We start from the raw sequence: 16406 nt of genomic DNA, 5'->3' as shown, positions 1-16406 counted from the left end.
ATATTTATTAGCTTGGCTAACAACTAAAGAAAAAAATGGTAATCACAGCTCTCTGGAGAGGCTTTTTAAATTTCATTTTATGGCACTATAAAATGAGGCCATACCCTGAGCATTAAAATGGGTAAATTATTTGGTTGGAAGTAGCTCAAATTTTGAAGTTCAGTCACACTGGTAGACATAAAAACTAAGTGAATATTCAAGGTAAGAGTCCATTTCAAAGGTAGCTAAGACATTACCAAAAGAGAGGAAACATTTATTTCATATAAATGGCCGCATGTGTGCTGCAGGAGCATATATGTTTGGAGTCAAGGTTATGCTTTATTTTAAAGTTTTGGCAAACTGTCCCTAGCAGTACCTCATTGAACCATCAAAAAAGCAGTGCCAATATAAAGCTGTCAATTAGTAATTTATTTGTAAACAACATATTTAATTATAATAGTACAAATCACAAATCACAATTCTACTTACTTTCTCTGAGAGCAAAATTTTTGAAACTATTCCCATTATGACTTATTAAAAAGATTAAATATGTATTGAACAGGATTTTAAAAGGACATATCAAATACTAACAATTACTAATTAGCAATATTACTCATTATAGTAATACTGGTAATAAAATTACTAATATACAAGAAAAACCACAGTCATATATTTAATAGGGGTCTAGTATCTAGAATATATAAATACCACAACTCAACAATAAAAAGACAAATAACCTAATTAAACATGGGCACAGAATCTGAATAGACATTTCTCCAAATAAGATATACAAATGGCCAATCAGACCATGAAAAGATCTTCAGTCTCACTAGTCATTAGAAAAATGTACATCAAAACCACAATGAGATACCACTTTACATCCAATAGGATTGCTATGGTCAAAAAGAAAAATAAGAAGTAGTGCTGGTGAGAATGTGGAGAATTTGGAACAATTATTTATTGCTAGTGGGAATGTAAAATGGCACAGTCACTTTGGAAAACAATTTGGCAGTTCCTCAACAAGCTAAACATAGTTACCATGGGACACAGCAATTCCACTTGCAGATATACAGCCACGAGAAGTGAAAACATATATTCAAGCAACAACTTGCGCATGAATGTCCATAGCAATATTTTTCATATCAGCTAAAAACTGGAAACAACCTAAAAGTCAATCAACTGATGAATAGATAAACAAAATGTGGTATACCCACACAATGGAATATTATCAGTAAAAAGGAATGAGATAGTGATACATGCTATAACGTGGATGAAACTCAAATACATTATGCTAAGTAAAAGAAGCCAGTCACACAAAAACACATAATATATAATCCCAATTAAACAAAAGGTCTCAAGTACTGAGAAAATATTATAGATTAGTGGTTACCAGGGGCTGGGGAAAAGAGGGAATAAATGAGGGAGCAGAGAGTGACTCCTAATGGGTATGGGGTTTCTTTCTGGGGTGATTAAATTTTAATTCTAGAATTAGAGGGTGGTGATGGTTGCACAACCTTGTGAATATACTAACAATCACTTAATTATACACTTTAAAAGGGTGAATTTTATGGCATGTGAATATATCTTAATTAAAAAATTACAAATGCTAGTAATAAAAAATTAAATAGTACAAAAAGGTTTATAAAAAGAAAACTTATATTGCCCCTCCATCTTCCCCAATAAACCACTCTCACTGTTAAGGGTTTTCTGTCAATCTTTCTAGAAATTTTTTAGGCATAATGCAAGCATAGACACATCTCCTTTAAAAATACAGTGGAAAATACTATACATTTTACAATATGTCTTGGACATCTTTCCATGTCAGTAACATATAGATTGGGCATAAAGGAGGGGGCTGGAGAGAGACAATGGAGCTGAAAGAAGGAACGCCAGACAGGAACTGAAATCACTCTCTGGGTGGTGGAGGTGCAAGGATCTGTACCTTCCTCAAATTTTCAAATGTCTGTTGAACAATCCTGGATATCCTACATACATCTCAATATATTGAAATTAAAATCTCAACTGTTGCCTCCTCATAATCAAAATCACCCTCATTTTCTGTACTCTTTATCTTCATCAAAACCACCCAAGATTGGGAGTCAAAGAGGAGTGAGTCTTCCATATTCCCAGCACATCACACACAATAGATCACTGTGCTCTACCATTTTAATTTAAAATATCTATCAAAATAGTTATCTCCCCTTAATTCTTATTGATACTAGCTCAGCTCATACCTTTGCTTTCACTGTCCAGACACTGAAATAGCTCCCATTTGGCTTCCCTGATGCCAATGAATGTACCTATCATTCCATCCATCCTTCCATCCATCCATCCATCTAGTCATCCAACAAATATTTATGAAACATGAGCCATGGGTCAGGCATTGAGAACACAAAAACAAAGAGGTTGTCATCTTTATCATTAGACCATTCAAAGTTTAGTGAAAGGGAGAAACATGGAGTTGGTAAATGACAACAAAATGCTTTTTATTTGTGATTTTCTTAAAATTTTACTTTAAGTTCTGGGATACACGTGCAGAACGTGCAGGTTTGTTACATAGGTACACATGTGCCGTGGTGGTTTCCTGAACCTATCAACCCATCATCTAGGTTTTAAGCCCCACATACATTAGATATTTGTCCTAATGCTCTCCTTTTCCTTGCCCCCAGCTTCCCAACAGGCCACGGTGTGTGATGTTCCCCTCCCTGTGCCCATGTGTTCTCAGTGTTCAATTCCCACTTATGAGTGAGAACACGTGGTGTTTGGTTTTCTGTTCCTGCGTTAGTTTGCTGAGAATGATGGTTTTCAGCTTCATCCATGCCCCTGCAAAGGACATTAATTCATTGTTTTTTATAGCTGCATAGTATTCCATGGTGTATATGTGTCACATTTTCTTAATCTAGTCTATCATTGATGGGCATCTGGGTTGGTTCCAAGTCTTTGCTATTGTAAATACTGCTGCAGTAAATGTATGTGTTCATGTGTCTTTATAGTAGACCGCGTGGAACTATTGTCTTTTGAGAGAAATCAGGGAGTTACATTAAATTTGAACTTCAAAGATGTATAGAGGTTTGCATGTATATAGACGGAAAGGGTCCTTTAGGCAATAGGAAAAGTATGCTCCAATATAGAGAGATGGGAATGGTCTGTCAAGTGCAGACAATGAGAAAACATTGGGTGAAGGCAAACACTGAATGGGGAATGAGGGGTTGGAGCAACATTGTATGTACATAGAGTTTAAGATGACTTGAAAGCAACTTAGGGCCAGATGGTGAAGAGCTTATAAAGCCAGGAGGTGGAGTTGGATATTCTGCCCAACGTATGAGGAGGAGGCAACAGGGGCTTTCAGGCACAGGGTGTTGCCTCATTGATTTTATCTGGAGTATAAGACAGAGACTGGGACAGATTGTGACTCTCTGGAGGCTACTGCAATTGGCCAAATTACCAAATGGGACAGCAGCATTGAGAGTGGGGAAACAAAAGGAAAGAAATGGAATCTGTTGGATTAGATATAGTGAGGGATGAGCAACAGGCCATTTAGAGTTTTCTATCTTAGATAAGCAGGTCAATGTTGTGCCACTTTCCACATCTAAGCGCCAAATATATAGAGCAGTGGGAGGATGGGTGAAATAAGTGGTGATGAGTCCAATTTTGGTTGTATGGGAAGTAACAGGTAGACGTCTTTCTAAAACACAATCCTGTCTCCCACTGCCTTCAGAATAAGTTTTTTAAAATTGTTTTTATGATGGCATGTAAGGGAATATTCATGTGTGCATGTTCCCACATGCCCATTGCTCCTGAGATAACCTAGGTTCAAATCCAGAGTGACCTCGAGCAGATTACCAATAACCTCACTAACCTCAGTTTACTCATATGCCCATTGAAAATCACACTAACCTTCCAGGGTTTTCGGGATTAGAAAAATTCTTGCACATCAGAGTTTTGCACAGACACTGGCCCATGAAAACTGCTTAACAAATGAGAGTACAGTTTTCCAAGAAAGGCACTTAGAATTATCTTTCCTCCAAATTACATTAAAAATACAGAGTTAATATCAGGTTTTAGAAAGGTCTTGTGTGTTTTTAAACTTTACAAAACTTAGTTGATCATATGATAAAAACAGCCTCCAAATAGCATTTAAAATGTAGGGAAGTTTAGTTAGTCACTCTACCCAAACATTTTAATTTTAGAAAACTATATAAAAGTAAGATGTCTATGAGAGATGAGAAGATAAACCAAACAAACCAAAAAACAAAACAAGGAAAGAAATCCCACTCTCTCCAGCAGCTGGGAGAACTGAGAAGCCAGCACAGATCCTTTCTATCAGGCATACCGACAAAGTCATCACAGCTTAAAAGTTTAAAGTTTAAAAGTTTAAGGAAAAAAATAAAAAACACCTAAGCTCTGTAGGAGGAAGACCCTACATCTTGATGGCATGATACCTACCCTCTGACCTGACATAACGATGAGGAAGGAACGATTCCACAGTGTGATCACTAGCCGGACAGAGGCTAATACGTGGTTTGAGTTCTCAGCCCTTGTCTTTGTTATGTGCTGCCAGCACTCCCACTTGTATCAGACAAGATCAAGGCAGATACAGATACTGTGCTGCAGAGAAGTCCATCTCTCCTTCGGAGAGTTGTTTTCCAAAAGGAAAACCATCATATATCAAAACAAAGGCCTTCATTTCTTTTCGGCTTTGATGCTGCTGCGGTTCTCTAATCACACTGTGTGGGGCCATGAAGAACTGTCCCAAAAAATGATTCCTGGAACAAGCAGAAAACCCCTCCTGGAAATACATCTTTTCTCTTGGCTGCTTCCCCAGAATTCCCCACCGGGAACCATCTTAAGCAGGCAGAAGGATGGATGACCGAGGTCTTCCCCCATCTCTGCCGTCCATGATCCTTGAAGCGCATCCAGAGCTGACTGTCTCCAGTCTACAAAGCCACTGCCTCCATGGAGGCCCACTCACCAGGCCCACTCAAACTCACTTCAAAAACAGGAATTTCACATTCCAGCTCAAGAGAGGGCAAAGACTCGGACCAGCAGCTCAAAAAAGCTGCTAGAACTGCCAACACAAACAGCTTCTCAACTTCCATTATAAGAGGTTTTCATCAACGCTTGGAATCCTTTGTATTATAGAAATAGCTTTCCACCCCAAAAGAAGCACATTAAAAAGTGGTCCCTATGGTCCCAGGAGTGCCTGAGCCAAATCAATTTATACTAGCACAAACAGCCTTACTTTGGAATCAGACACAGTGTTTAAGATTCTGGCTCTGGAACCGAAATGGCTGAGTTTGAATCCTGGCTCCACTACTTAAGAGCTGTATAAGAGTGGACAAGTTACTTAACTTCCCTGAGCCTTGGTTTCCTGATCTCTAAAATGGGACTGAGTAATAGCACCTACTGTCTTGGAGTTGCTATAAAACAAAACAAAACAAAATAAAAACAAACCAACAAAAAAAACATGAATTAAACCTTGCAGAAGGCATAGGACCAGAGCTAAGAGCAAACAGGTACTCAACAAAACCTATTCTTATTTCTGCTGCAATGATAGCAACAGCAATAACTGCAAGCTACTTAGGCAAAGTTTCTTTCACCATGCCTTTATTTTCTTCCTGCTCTCTTAGTAGCTTTTTTGTTTATTTGTTTCTCCTGTCTTGCTGGCTCTTGTGGAAACATGGCCTTGTTCTTCTGGAAACAAGGAGGACAGAGATACAGACTGAAGATTTGGGTGCTTTTGTCTTTTAAAAATTTTCATTAATTATCCCTACATCCCCTAAACCTGTTTCTTCTTATTCATCATTATTGCTTCTAGCTTGGGCTACTGCCTATCCCTCCAGCACAAAGATGGTTCAGGATTAATCCTCCCAGAAGATACTCCTCGTTATGTTCATCCCAGGCTCAAAAAGTTCAAAATCTTTCATCTCAGCACTCAAGGCTTTCCTCTGTCTGGAATGGCCCTTTCTGCCCCTCTTCCCCTTACTGCAGAGCCTAAGTTACAGACAGTCGCGTTTCTTCTGAGCATGCCTTCTATCTTCCCACCTCTCTTGCCATTGCTTAGGCTCCTCATCTAGTCCTACATCTCGTAAAATCTTTTCCATTTTTCTAGTCCAGTACAAATACCACCACATTCATAGAAATTTCCCAACTCTTCGCTCCTCTGATTGTCCATGACATTCATATAGAATTTGTCACCCTGCACCATGGGTAATGCCTCTTTGCCAAATTTCAGATTTTCATTCCAATCTGCCTACTGGGCAGGGCTACCTAGCGATCCCAAAGCATCTAAAACACAGCCTGGCCAACATCTCTTTGTTCTTAACTCTGGCCACATTTTCCACACTTGTTCCTACATCCTGCCACAGTTAGCCAGGGATCTTGATTATACAGGTGGGTCTCACCGAAACCAAGGAAAGCTGAGAAATTAGCCTTCCCAAGAGGAAAAAGAAGAAAATTATATTCCTTCTGGGTCTCACAGAGAAGAGCACGGAAAACCCATCCTGGGTCCAAGGTGACTCTGGAGCCAGGGTTGTTTTAATGTCTCACAAGGTGACTCTGGACCCAGGGTTGTTTTATTGTCTCATGAAGCAAAAGCTGGCTCACCTTTCACCCCCTGTTGACTTGGTTCCCCTCCATCACTGCCTTCATGACTCACATTCCATTCCAAATGCCTTTTTTACAGCTTCAAATTACTCATAATTTCTACCTCCTTATAACTCCATTTCTTCACAACTCACATTATTTCTTCTATAAGTGTTTATTAAGTGTCTACTATTTTTGCAGGCACTGGTTGGATAAGACAGGTCCTTTCTAGATCAAAGTTCTATTCTAGACTGAAAGACGGACATTGAACAAGCAAGAGTGTGTCCTATTTTAAAGTGGGAAACTACGTGAACTTAGGCAAACCTAACCTGGGCCCGTCTAACTCCAGCGAAGAGCAAATGATGAAAGTGACATTGAAACTTCACTTGGCCTAGGAAAAAAAATATAGTTATAACCATGCTTCATACCTTACACTAAGATAAATTCCAGATGGTTCAAAGACTTAAATGCAGAAAATCAGAACATAAAAATACTAAGAGACTGTGCCCCCGGAAAATTCATCCATTGAAATCCTAACCTCCAAAGTGATGGTATGAGGAGGTGGGACCTTTTGGGAGATGACTAGGAATGGGATGAGTGCCTTTATAAAAGAAGTCAAAGGGAGCCTATTTACCCCTTTCACCTTGTTCTCACACAGCAAAAAGGTTCTGTCCATGAGCCAGAAAGCAGGCACTCTCCAGACACTGAATCTGTTGATACCTTTGATCTTGAACTTTCCACTCTCCAGAACTGTGAAAAATACATCTCCATTGCTTAGAAGCTCTCCAGTCTATATTTTGTTACAGCTGCCTGAACAGACTAAGACACAAATCATGAAATTACTAAAAGAAATCACAGGACAATTGTTGTCATAGTCTTGTAGCGTTGAAGGGGTTTCTAAGTATGGTACAAAATTCAGAAGATATAAAAGAGATGACTGAATACATCTGACTATGTAAAATAATTTTGTAAAAAAAAACTGCATAACAAAAACCACCATTAGCCAAATCAAAAGAAAAGTGACAAATAGTCAGGGGGAGCATTTAAAGCTCACATCAAAGACAAACGTATCATTTTCCTAATATATAAAAATCTTTTACAAATTATGTAAGAAAAAGATCAATAAAAGAATACAACAAATTATAAGCACATTTAAACATGTCCATTTTCACTTGTAATAAAATAAAAGCAAATCAAAACTGCACTTAAATATCATTTTCCACCTCCCATATTAACAAAGATAAAGTTTGAAAAGCGCACGGCACTGGCAATGCCTCTGTCAGGAATGCCCCTATGGAAAAAGAGGCATTCCTACATGTTGTTGATGGGTCTGTAAATGGTTTAGCCTCTGTAGAGGGCAAGTGGTAAAATCTAGAAAAATGATAAGCATATTACCCTAGCAATTCCACATTTAGGAATTTATCGTACAGATATATTCACATACATTTGAAATCAAGTCTATTCAAAGTGATTGATTATAGCAGACTGCATGAGAGGAAAAGACTAGAAACAACCTAAAAGTCCTTCAAGAGGAGACAGACACAATTAAATAGTATGCAGAGGTGAAAAAAAGTAGAAAGCCTTTAGGTATGGATATGGGAAGATCTCCAAAATAGTTTGCTAAGAAAAAAAAGCCAAGGTGTAGAACAGTGTGAATTACATTATACCACTTGCATAGATATCATGTTATAAATACTATGGATCTGCTTCTGTCTCTCACGATGCTGCTTCTGGGTGTAGTGCTAGTTACATCCCAGTGCCTGGTACAGAGCAGACATACCATCACTATTTGATGAAAGCAAATAAGTTAATGAATAAAGGAGATAAATGTGTAAGGAACACCCTTAAATACTTAGCCCATCCTCTAAACTCAATATCAGATCTTTTTATACATGAATACAGAAAGGCAGTAGCTAAATCCTGGATCTCTAGTTCCAGGAAAATCTAAAATAAGTCCTTATATAGGACAAACAAGGATTGCATGAATTAGTTTACGTATTTATATATAAAGATTACTTTTCAATAAGCATAAGTTGATTTTTCTATGCTCACTTATTCATATCACTGGGGTCAGGGGAAGCATGCATCAGGATGCTGTTTTCAACTTTTTCCTCAAAAATCTCTCAATGGCTTGGGAGAAAATGTCTAAAGTCTTTATTCTGGCAACTCAGGTTTTTACAACTAGAAAAGCAAGGGAGGCAGCTGGCTTCTCTCTTGTATCAACTCCCTACTCTCACCTGTTACTCTTGGCATGAAAATCTTCATCACATACATAATTACTGCCACTTACTGAGCATCTCCTATGTGCCTGGACTGTGCTCCATGCTCAGTGTGCATCTCGACCACATGCCCATGAGAGGTACGCTATAATATAATTGTCCCCACTTTATAGATACAGAGATCGGCTTAAAGACAGGAAGTACTGTGTCCCAAGTGCTATAGCAATGGTGATGCTGTTTCTCAGGAGCTGGTCTATTTAATTTTCTACGCTGAATGTTCTAACAATAGATAACATCTTGAATAACTTGGACTGTGAATGACATATTAATATAAACTAATAATAGGTCTGTGAGAGACAACACACGTGAAATCCTAGAACAGTGCTTCTTTATCTGCTTAGGAATCCCTAAAAAGCCCCTGCTTTGCGTGTTTAGGTGGCAGAAGAGCACCCACACTCAGCAAGGCGATAGGACACCTATCTGGCAATTACCCAGTGAGTGTTTCTCACCAAGGCCCATTCATCGCAGGTTATCAGAAGATTCTTCAGTTATTCATTATTATAACCAACTCATTCTCTCCACGGTAATTATCTGTGAGCAACATATCATGCTGTCCTTGGAACCATCAAACTGACATATGATTAAATAGCAGAAGGTTCTGCAGTTAAATTTAAAACCACTCTCTTACACTTCAACTCACACATCACATCAAGATCTGTGCAGCCACAGGAATATTCCAGTTGACCAACACCAATGGCTGGTGAGAGACTATTTTGTTACTTCATGCTCCCATGTGAGACAGGTGGTGGTTATGTTCTCAAAACTTGAAAAAGGGATTTTTTCCCAGGACCTAAAGAAAAAAATTGCCAAGTAATTCTATGTATGAAATTCTGCATTCATTCCAGGTTAAAATGTCTCAAGAGTTGCTAATATTCACCATTACGTCTTCAAAATTATGGTGGAATCTCACTAGAAATAGTACATTCCTTCAAAACACTGTGAGAATCACACACTTTACACCTTTCACTGAAAAAAGTTACTTGAAAGCATAAATTATTGTACACATAGCTCTGTATATGCCAGTAAGAGAGGTACTTATACTAACATGGCTACCAATCTACAAAAAAGGTAGATGAGAAGATCAATCTGCAAGCTGGAGTTAAAACATGAGTTTTTCACTGTTCTTGGACTGGAAAAGGAGCTACACCAGGAGTTTGAGATCAGTCTGAGCAACATAGTGAGACCCCACCTCTGCAAAAAAAACCAATTTCAATTAGCTGTGCATGGTGGTAGGCCTGTAGTTCAAGCTACTTGAGAGGCTGAGGAGGGAGCACCACTGGGCCCAGGAGTTCAAGGGTGCAGTGAACTACAATCACACCACTGCACTCCCATCTGGGAAACAGAGCAAGACCCTATCTCTCCTTTTTTCTTTTTAAGGAACCATAGAGGCTTTTCAAGGGAAAATGTGTTCCCATCTCCAAACCCAGTCTACAATTTCTAAAACTAAAGTTCTGATGCAAAAATAATTCTACAGAACCACTATGTCGGCAGGAACTGTAAATTAGAAAAAGAAAAAAAAAAAGCTTTCTTTCTATCCCCAATAAAATAGTTGTACCCAAAGTAAAATCAGCCGATTTCTGGGTTCTATTCTATTTTTCATATTTAATTAGCTTAATATTACTCTGAATCTAGAGTAAAATGAGAGAGCAGCAAATACTCAAATCATCAAAATCCTCCACAAAAAAAAAATGTCGAAAGCATTTGTTATACATAACAACAATGTATTTTCCTTAGACAAACATACACGGTGCCCACTCATTTTTAAATAGGTTCCCCCAAAATGGAGACTTCACAAAAATGTGACACTACACACTATGGAAATTCCAAGCACCTTCACCCAATATGGAAGAAAGTCCAGTCACAGGATGGTTGGGTTTCTCTACAACCTGAGCTAGTATTGTGCATAATGAAGTGAGAGAATTCACATTTCATAAGAAAAGCCATATAAAGGAAATAAGATATTATTTTTCTAGAAAGTGATTTATAATAATACTAAGAAACTATTTTTTTAAAAAAATTCCTTCCCCTTCTCAGCATTTACAGAAAAAGCTAACATATCTTGAGAGATTTACTATTTGCTGATGTTCATCCATATGGTAGTACCAACGAACAGCCAAGAGGATGAGAGAAACAGGGAAAAGAAAAGGTTTCAGAAAAAAGAAAAAGTACAGATGAATGATTAACTCTTACCAACTTGGTATCTCTTATTCAGGGTCATGACTTATAAGGCCTACCTGGGGCCATCCTTCAATTTCGTTGTTGTTTCTCCAAGGAATCTCAGACACACACTGAACTATAAAACGTTTCAACTACAGTGCCAATTGTGTTCCTTCAGTCTTCAGCATTCTAGAGGGTATAGATAGAGTGCCAGAACAGCAACTCAAGCAAAAGCTAAAGAGAAAAACAACAAGCAGCATAAAGCACTAGTTCTATAAATCAGAGCTGGCTCAGCAAAACATTAGTCACAGCAAGTCCCACCAAGGCTGGGATGGGAAAGGTGTAAGCACCAATCCCTGGCTATGCCTCAAGGGTTCAAAACCATTTCTAAATATAGAACCCACTTTATGTTTGCAGGAGTTATAAATCAGGGAAAACAACTTTTTTCCATCCCCAATAAAATATTTGCACCCAAAGCAAAATCAGCCAATTTCTGGCTTTCTACCAGTTTTGCTTGGGCATAAAATTTTCTGACACTTCAACAGAAATGTCAGCATTAGTATAAGGCAGCTTTAAAGAAGGATATGATTTTCTGACCTGTGGATAACCCCTTCAACCCCAACAGGAAAAAGGGGGAAAAGCACACCTGAAACCTGGTTTTTCCAATTATTAGTATAAATGATACAAATTATTTTTCTTAGTGGCCAAATCCTTCCTTACAGGAAGTATTGGTCTTTGAATTTGGTGAGGGGAGGGATCGTGTCTGTTTTGCTGCTATATCCTCAACACCCAGCCAGTACAGACTCTCACTTGGAGAAGGATTTCAATGAATAGTCAAGGAAGAAGAGGAGGGAGGAGGGGGAAGAGAGGGAGAGAGAGGAAAATAAGGAAGTAGGGAATGAAAGTGAGAGAAGTTCAGATGAAGATCTTTTCCCCTCTCCTTTTATTTCTGTCTTCATTTTTCTTGAACTTGCAAGCATCCAACTTGATAGAAAACCAATGATATCTTTTCTCAGGGCCTCATGTCTGAAGCCAGATAATGACGTCCAATGCAGATAACTCAGCTTCTGGGAAGAGCCCCAGCAACTCTCCATGGAGACAAAGAAAAGAAAGGGTGGGGTGAGACAAACCCAATGGGTGCTCCTTTATTCAACAGCATTCAAGAGCATAACCGCCGCCTCCCATGTGTGGCATAACACACTGCACAGAGTCCATATGGTCAGTGGGCTCAGGGAAGGCTTTGGTGGAAGAGGCAACTCCTGCCCTGGCTTTGGAGGGGCAAAATTTGTATAGGAAGAACCAGAGGCATGGAGAGGGGAGATAAATCTGAGAACGAAAGGAGAGGCTAACTGCACCGCTGGCAGGACAGTTTTTCCCCAAAGTGCTTCATGGAATATATTCGATGAACACCATATTCAGAAAACCAAGGATTGAACAGACCTGCACAAGTTTCCTTACTGCAGACCTTCTCAGTGCTTTTACTATGCAACTGGAGCAGAAGTGGCAAAAGATCCCATTTGTAAGTCAAAATGGATTGATTTAGGGGGTAAACAAACAAATGCCTTTGCTTATGAGCTGTATAAAGTTAGCAAAAGGTTCAACTTTGATGAACACGTTTCCTCTTACCTAATATGGAAAAAAAAATGATAGTCCCAATCTCAGTTGTTATGAGAAGTGAACATTAAAAAGAACACTAAAAAAAAAGTGATTAATTCAGTGCTGGCACTTAATTAACACCAAATGTATTACTGTTGCTGCTTCTGCTCCTGTTGTTTCTATTACTATTATCATCAAGCTATGTCATGAATATAAAAAAATGTAACACAGCATTTTTAAACAGTTTGATCAATTTTTCATCAGGTATTTTTTGGAATTGCTGGGCCAGCACACAGTGCCTAGCCTATTACACAGTAGGCACTCACTATGGAGGGAATGGGGCAAAAAACTGCCCCTAGCAAAGAACAAATTGCAGGACACTAAAGGGATGCTCTGGGAAAGGTGTTTTTCATTATTTCTTTGGGCAACAGGCCTCTGAGGTCTGGGAGGAGTGACTTCATCTTTTGCTAGAAGAATAAGGGATTGAAAACACAGTGTTCAGCTTTGGGGAAACATCACAAAGAGTTTATTTTGGTACAAGTGTTTGAAGTGACTCTATAATAATGAGCTCACGCCTGCTGCCAGGCGCCAGCCATCAGCTTGAGCCTGCTTGCAGGGCAGTGCACACAGTCCATCACCGACAGCCCCTTCATCAAACATGTGATGCCCACGTGCAGGCAGGATCCCAGAAGACTTGTTCCAAAGATGGCTCCCTCCTCTCAAAGAGAGGACACTGAGGCCCAAACAAGAAATCAGCTGACCTGGGATCCAAAGTGAGCTGAAGACTGAGAGGGCCCGGGAGAAGTCTGTGTCTTCTGGTTTTACTTGGTTGATTCTCTGGCAGGACTTTGAACTGAATCCCAAAGGATACTTTTTATTTTTTTAGTCAATTGCTGCATACATTTTTGGAGATAACCTCATCTGTCATAAGTCATATGCTAAACTCACAAATAGTTACTAGAAATACAAAAGTTTCACGTAAACCCTCCCCCTGAGTACAATACAGAGATCCTGATAAACCTTTCCAGCTTCCCACTGGTTTGTGTATAAAGACATTCTTGACAGAAGTAGAGTTTACTGGAGTGGAGACCTGAACAGATTTGGAATGTGACACTTGTATTTTACCAAATCCAGTACTTACTATCTGTCCACCTGAATTTAAGCATAAGAGTCTATATAGAGTTTGAAGAGGAAATGAAGTCATCTGAAAAAGTAGTTGGAGGGAGAACTTCCCATGGAGTCCACAGCACACAGAAAAGTCTCAAGAGTTAGTGCAGTTTCCAAACTTCAGATTGGGAGGTGGAGATGTGCAGGGCAAACCATAAACTATGGTAAGAAAGACTAGACGCGATTTTTCTAAAATACATATGTGTACACACATACACACACATATATATACATATATGCACACACACACATGTATCTCAACTGCATGCCATATAAAGAAAGTACATAGTCAGAGATCCTGCATTCAGTTCAATTATTACATTTCATTTTATTTTATTTTAACTGGTAAACCTGGAAGTCATTGGGAATAAAGCACAGTTAATTCTGGAAACTTGTCAAAGTTGAAGAAAGCTTCCAGGACTCTAAAGACTTTTTTGTTTCCAAGAGGGCAGAGTTGCCCAATTCTTCCTACACTAAAAATATAACCAGAGATGATTATTCACAATGATTGCACATTTTCTTCATCATGTTCATTTGAGGCAACAAGATAAATGATATTGGAATGATATGAACCTTGATGTAACTCCTAAGTTTATCCAACTAGATTTGGCATGTACATTTTGCCACACCCTATCAACACACCCTGCCCCTTGTCCAGAGAACCACTGGACACCCATCACCCATTCCAGCCCTATCTTCTGAGAGTCAGAGCTCATGTTCATTCACCATGAAATAGGAAGAAAAAAAAAAAAAAAGCTACCAAACAATACAGTTCCTAGAGCATAAAAAACCACAGTAGAGTGTAGATAAAAAAAACTAAAGGCCCTGAAAGGAAACTTGAGGTGTGACAGCAAAAGGGATCCCTGGATCTCAAGTGCTTCAATATTGAGAGGTACAGGTTAGCGCAGCAAAGGGAAGGCAAAAGTAGGGGCATAAAGGTGGGCACGGAGAAAAGCTTGAAGCTTCATTAAGTGAGTGGATCAAAAACTTGGAGAAAAGGTTTGGATGCATGTGTCCAAGCCTCCCCCAACCCACCCTACCCCACCGCCCATTATGATGTCTGTGTTTCTGCACATAGATGCACCAGATTTGTTCTGCTCCAGAAAGTAAATTAAGAGTCATTAGATTTGGGAATAAAAGCAGTTCTCTGGGGGCCATGCTCTTAATCTCTGATCAGATATCTAGGGACTTTTGAGAATGAGGCTTTCCTGCAGCATGATGAAGTTCAGGCAGTTCTTGGGGGATACCCAGTGTGGTGTGTGAGAGGGCAGAGAAGTATTCAAGGACTATGAGCCACCAGGATTGGAAGCCAGCAGTGGGACAAAATCAGTAGATGAGCAGGATGCCTTGTTTTGAAATAACTTGATACTGTAGTCAATGGATTGGTCTGGTGGTTTGGGTGATGAGGCAGAATAAAGGGTTGCGGACCCTGCGTACAGAGAAGAAAATAATATCCCTTGCCTCTCAATAGAGCAACTATACTGATTACCACATTGATGTGATGCTTTCTTTTTTTTGAGTTTAGACAGCCTCAAATCCTAGAATGAGCATCCTTTATAGTAAACTCATTGACCGAATGATAAAGAAATCACTACATATTACTATGTTTTACTGGAAAGAGAAGTTATCCTTGATTTAAGGAAGAAGAAATTATTGGCTTGGGCCTCCTACATTGGAGGAATCAAGCCTGGGATGCGTTTTCAGACGAAATACCCATTTCATTTCTTAATATTGGGGTACACATAGTCAACAATGAGTCAAGTTTTACACTTGGTTCCATATGCTATGCCCTAGGTAATTAAAGTATGCCTTATGGCTAATAAAAATGAAGTTAGAAAGTTAAGACCGAAACAATGTCAGGAAATAACATGTGTGTACAATATGTTACTAACACATTGATAATTTTCAAAAGTGACTTTTTAAAAAGTATTATAAATCTTTCAGAACACAGTGATTTATTAAGCGAAAAGTCTGAACATTTTGCACTATTAAACTTAGCTTTTAAGTTGCTGTGTCAAGGGCAGATCTTTTGTTCTCCTAGGTTAAATTTAGTATCCTGCATTTTGTTTTTATCCACAGCTCCATGTTGTATCATCCTGCAGTCAATTTTCTGAACTGCTCAGGAGAAAGGCACTGGGGAATTATCACGAAAATTTCTCTCATGGAATTTGTAATCCAGAAATAGAATTAAATAATCCAACAGTGACTTATTTCCATCGTCTTCCTCACCTTTTCCCACCTATACATCCTTCTCATAAAATAAACCTTCCCAAGGCATGGAATGAAATGAGTGGGGGAAATGCAGTGGCCAGAGGAAAACCATTTCAGAAACGTGTTTGTTAAACAAGTACAAGCCATAAATTGAGCTTAGGAAGGAGAGACAGTTAGAAGAAAAACTGAAATTACTGACCTGAGAGTCAAGCTGATTGGAGCAAGGGTGAAAGCAGCAATTTGGAGGATAAGCAGAAAGGAAAAGGGATAGCAAAAGAGAATAAAAGGAAGGAAATGCATTAGTTTTAAACATATAGCCAACAGATGTTACATCAGCAGGTTTATAACCAAACGAAGCAACCTTTTATCTTATATTACCCCCACAAGCCCTGGGAACACACTGTAAGCTGTTGTATTAAATATCATAGCAAA

At 38.9% G+C, this 16406-nt stretch overlaps 1 protein-coding gene across 2 annotated transcripts in view; it reads right to left on the bottom strand.

Annotated features, from left to right (window-relative positions):
• ERC2 (ELKS/RAB6-interacting/CAST family member 2) overlaps positions 1-16406 on the bottom strand; it is a 987567-nt gene that overhangs the window by 476704 nt on the left and 494457 nt on the right. For both annotated transcript variants that reach the window (XM_011947267.1, XM_011947268.1), the window contains one exon: positions 16174-16185. In XM_011947267.1, the coding sequence (XP_011802657.1) occupies positions 16174-16185 (12 nt within the window). The remainder of the gene's footprint in view (positions 1-16173; positions 16186-16406) is intronic.

Source organism: Colobus angolensis, unplaced genomic scaffold (assembly GCF_000951035.1).
Source record: "Colobus angolensis palliatus isolate OR3802 unplaced genomic scaffold, Cang.pa_1.0 Scaffold26, whole genome shotgun sequence".
NCBI classification, from domain to species: domain Eukaryota; kingdom Metazoa; phylum Chordata; class Mammalia; order Primates; family Cercopithecidae; genus Colobus; species Colobus angolensis.
Note: the sequence above shows the minus strand (reverse complement) of the source record. Positions and strands in the feature narration are given on the sequence as shown.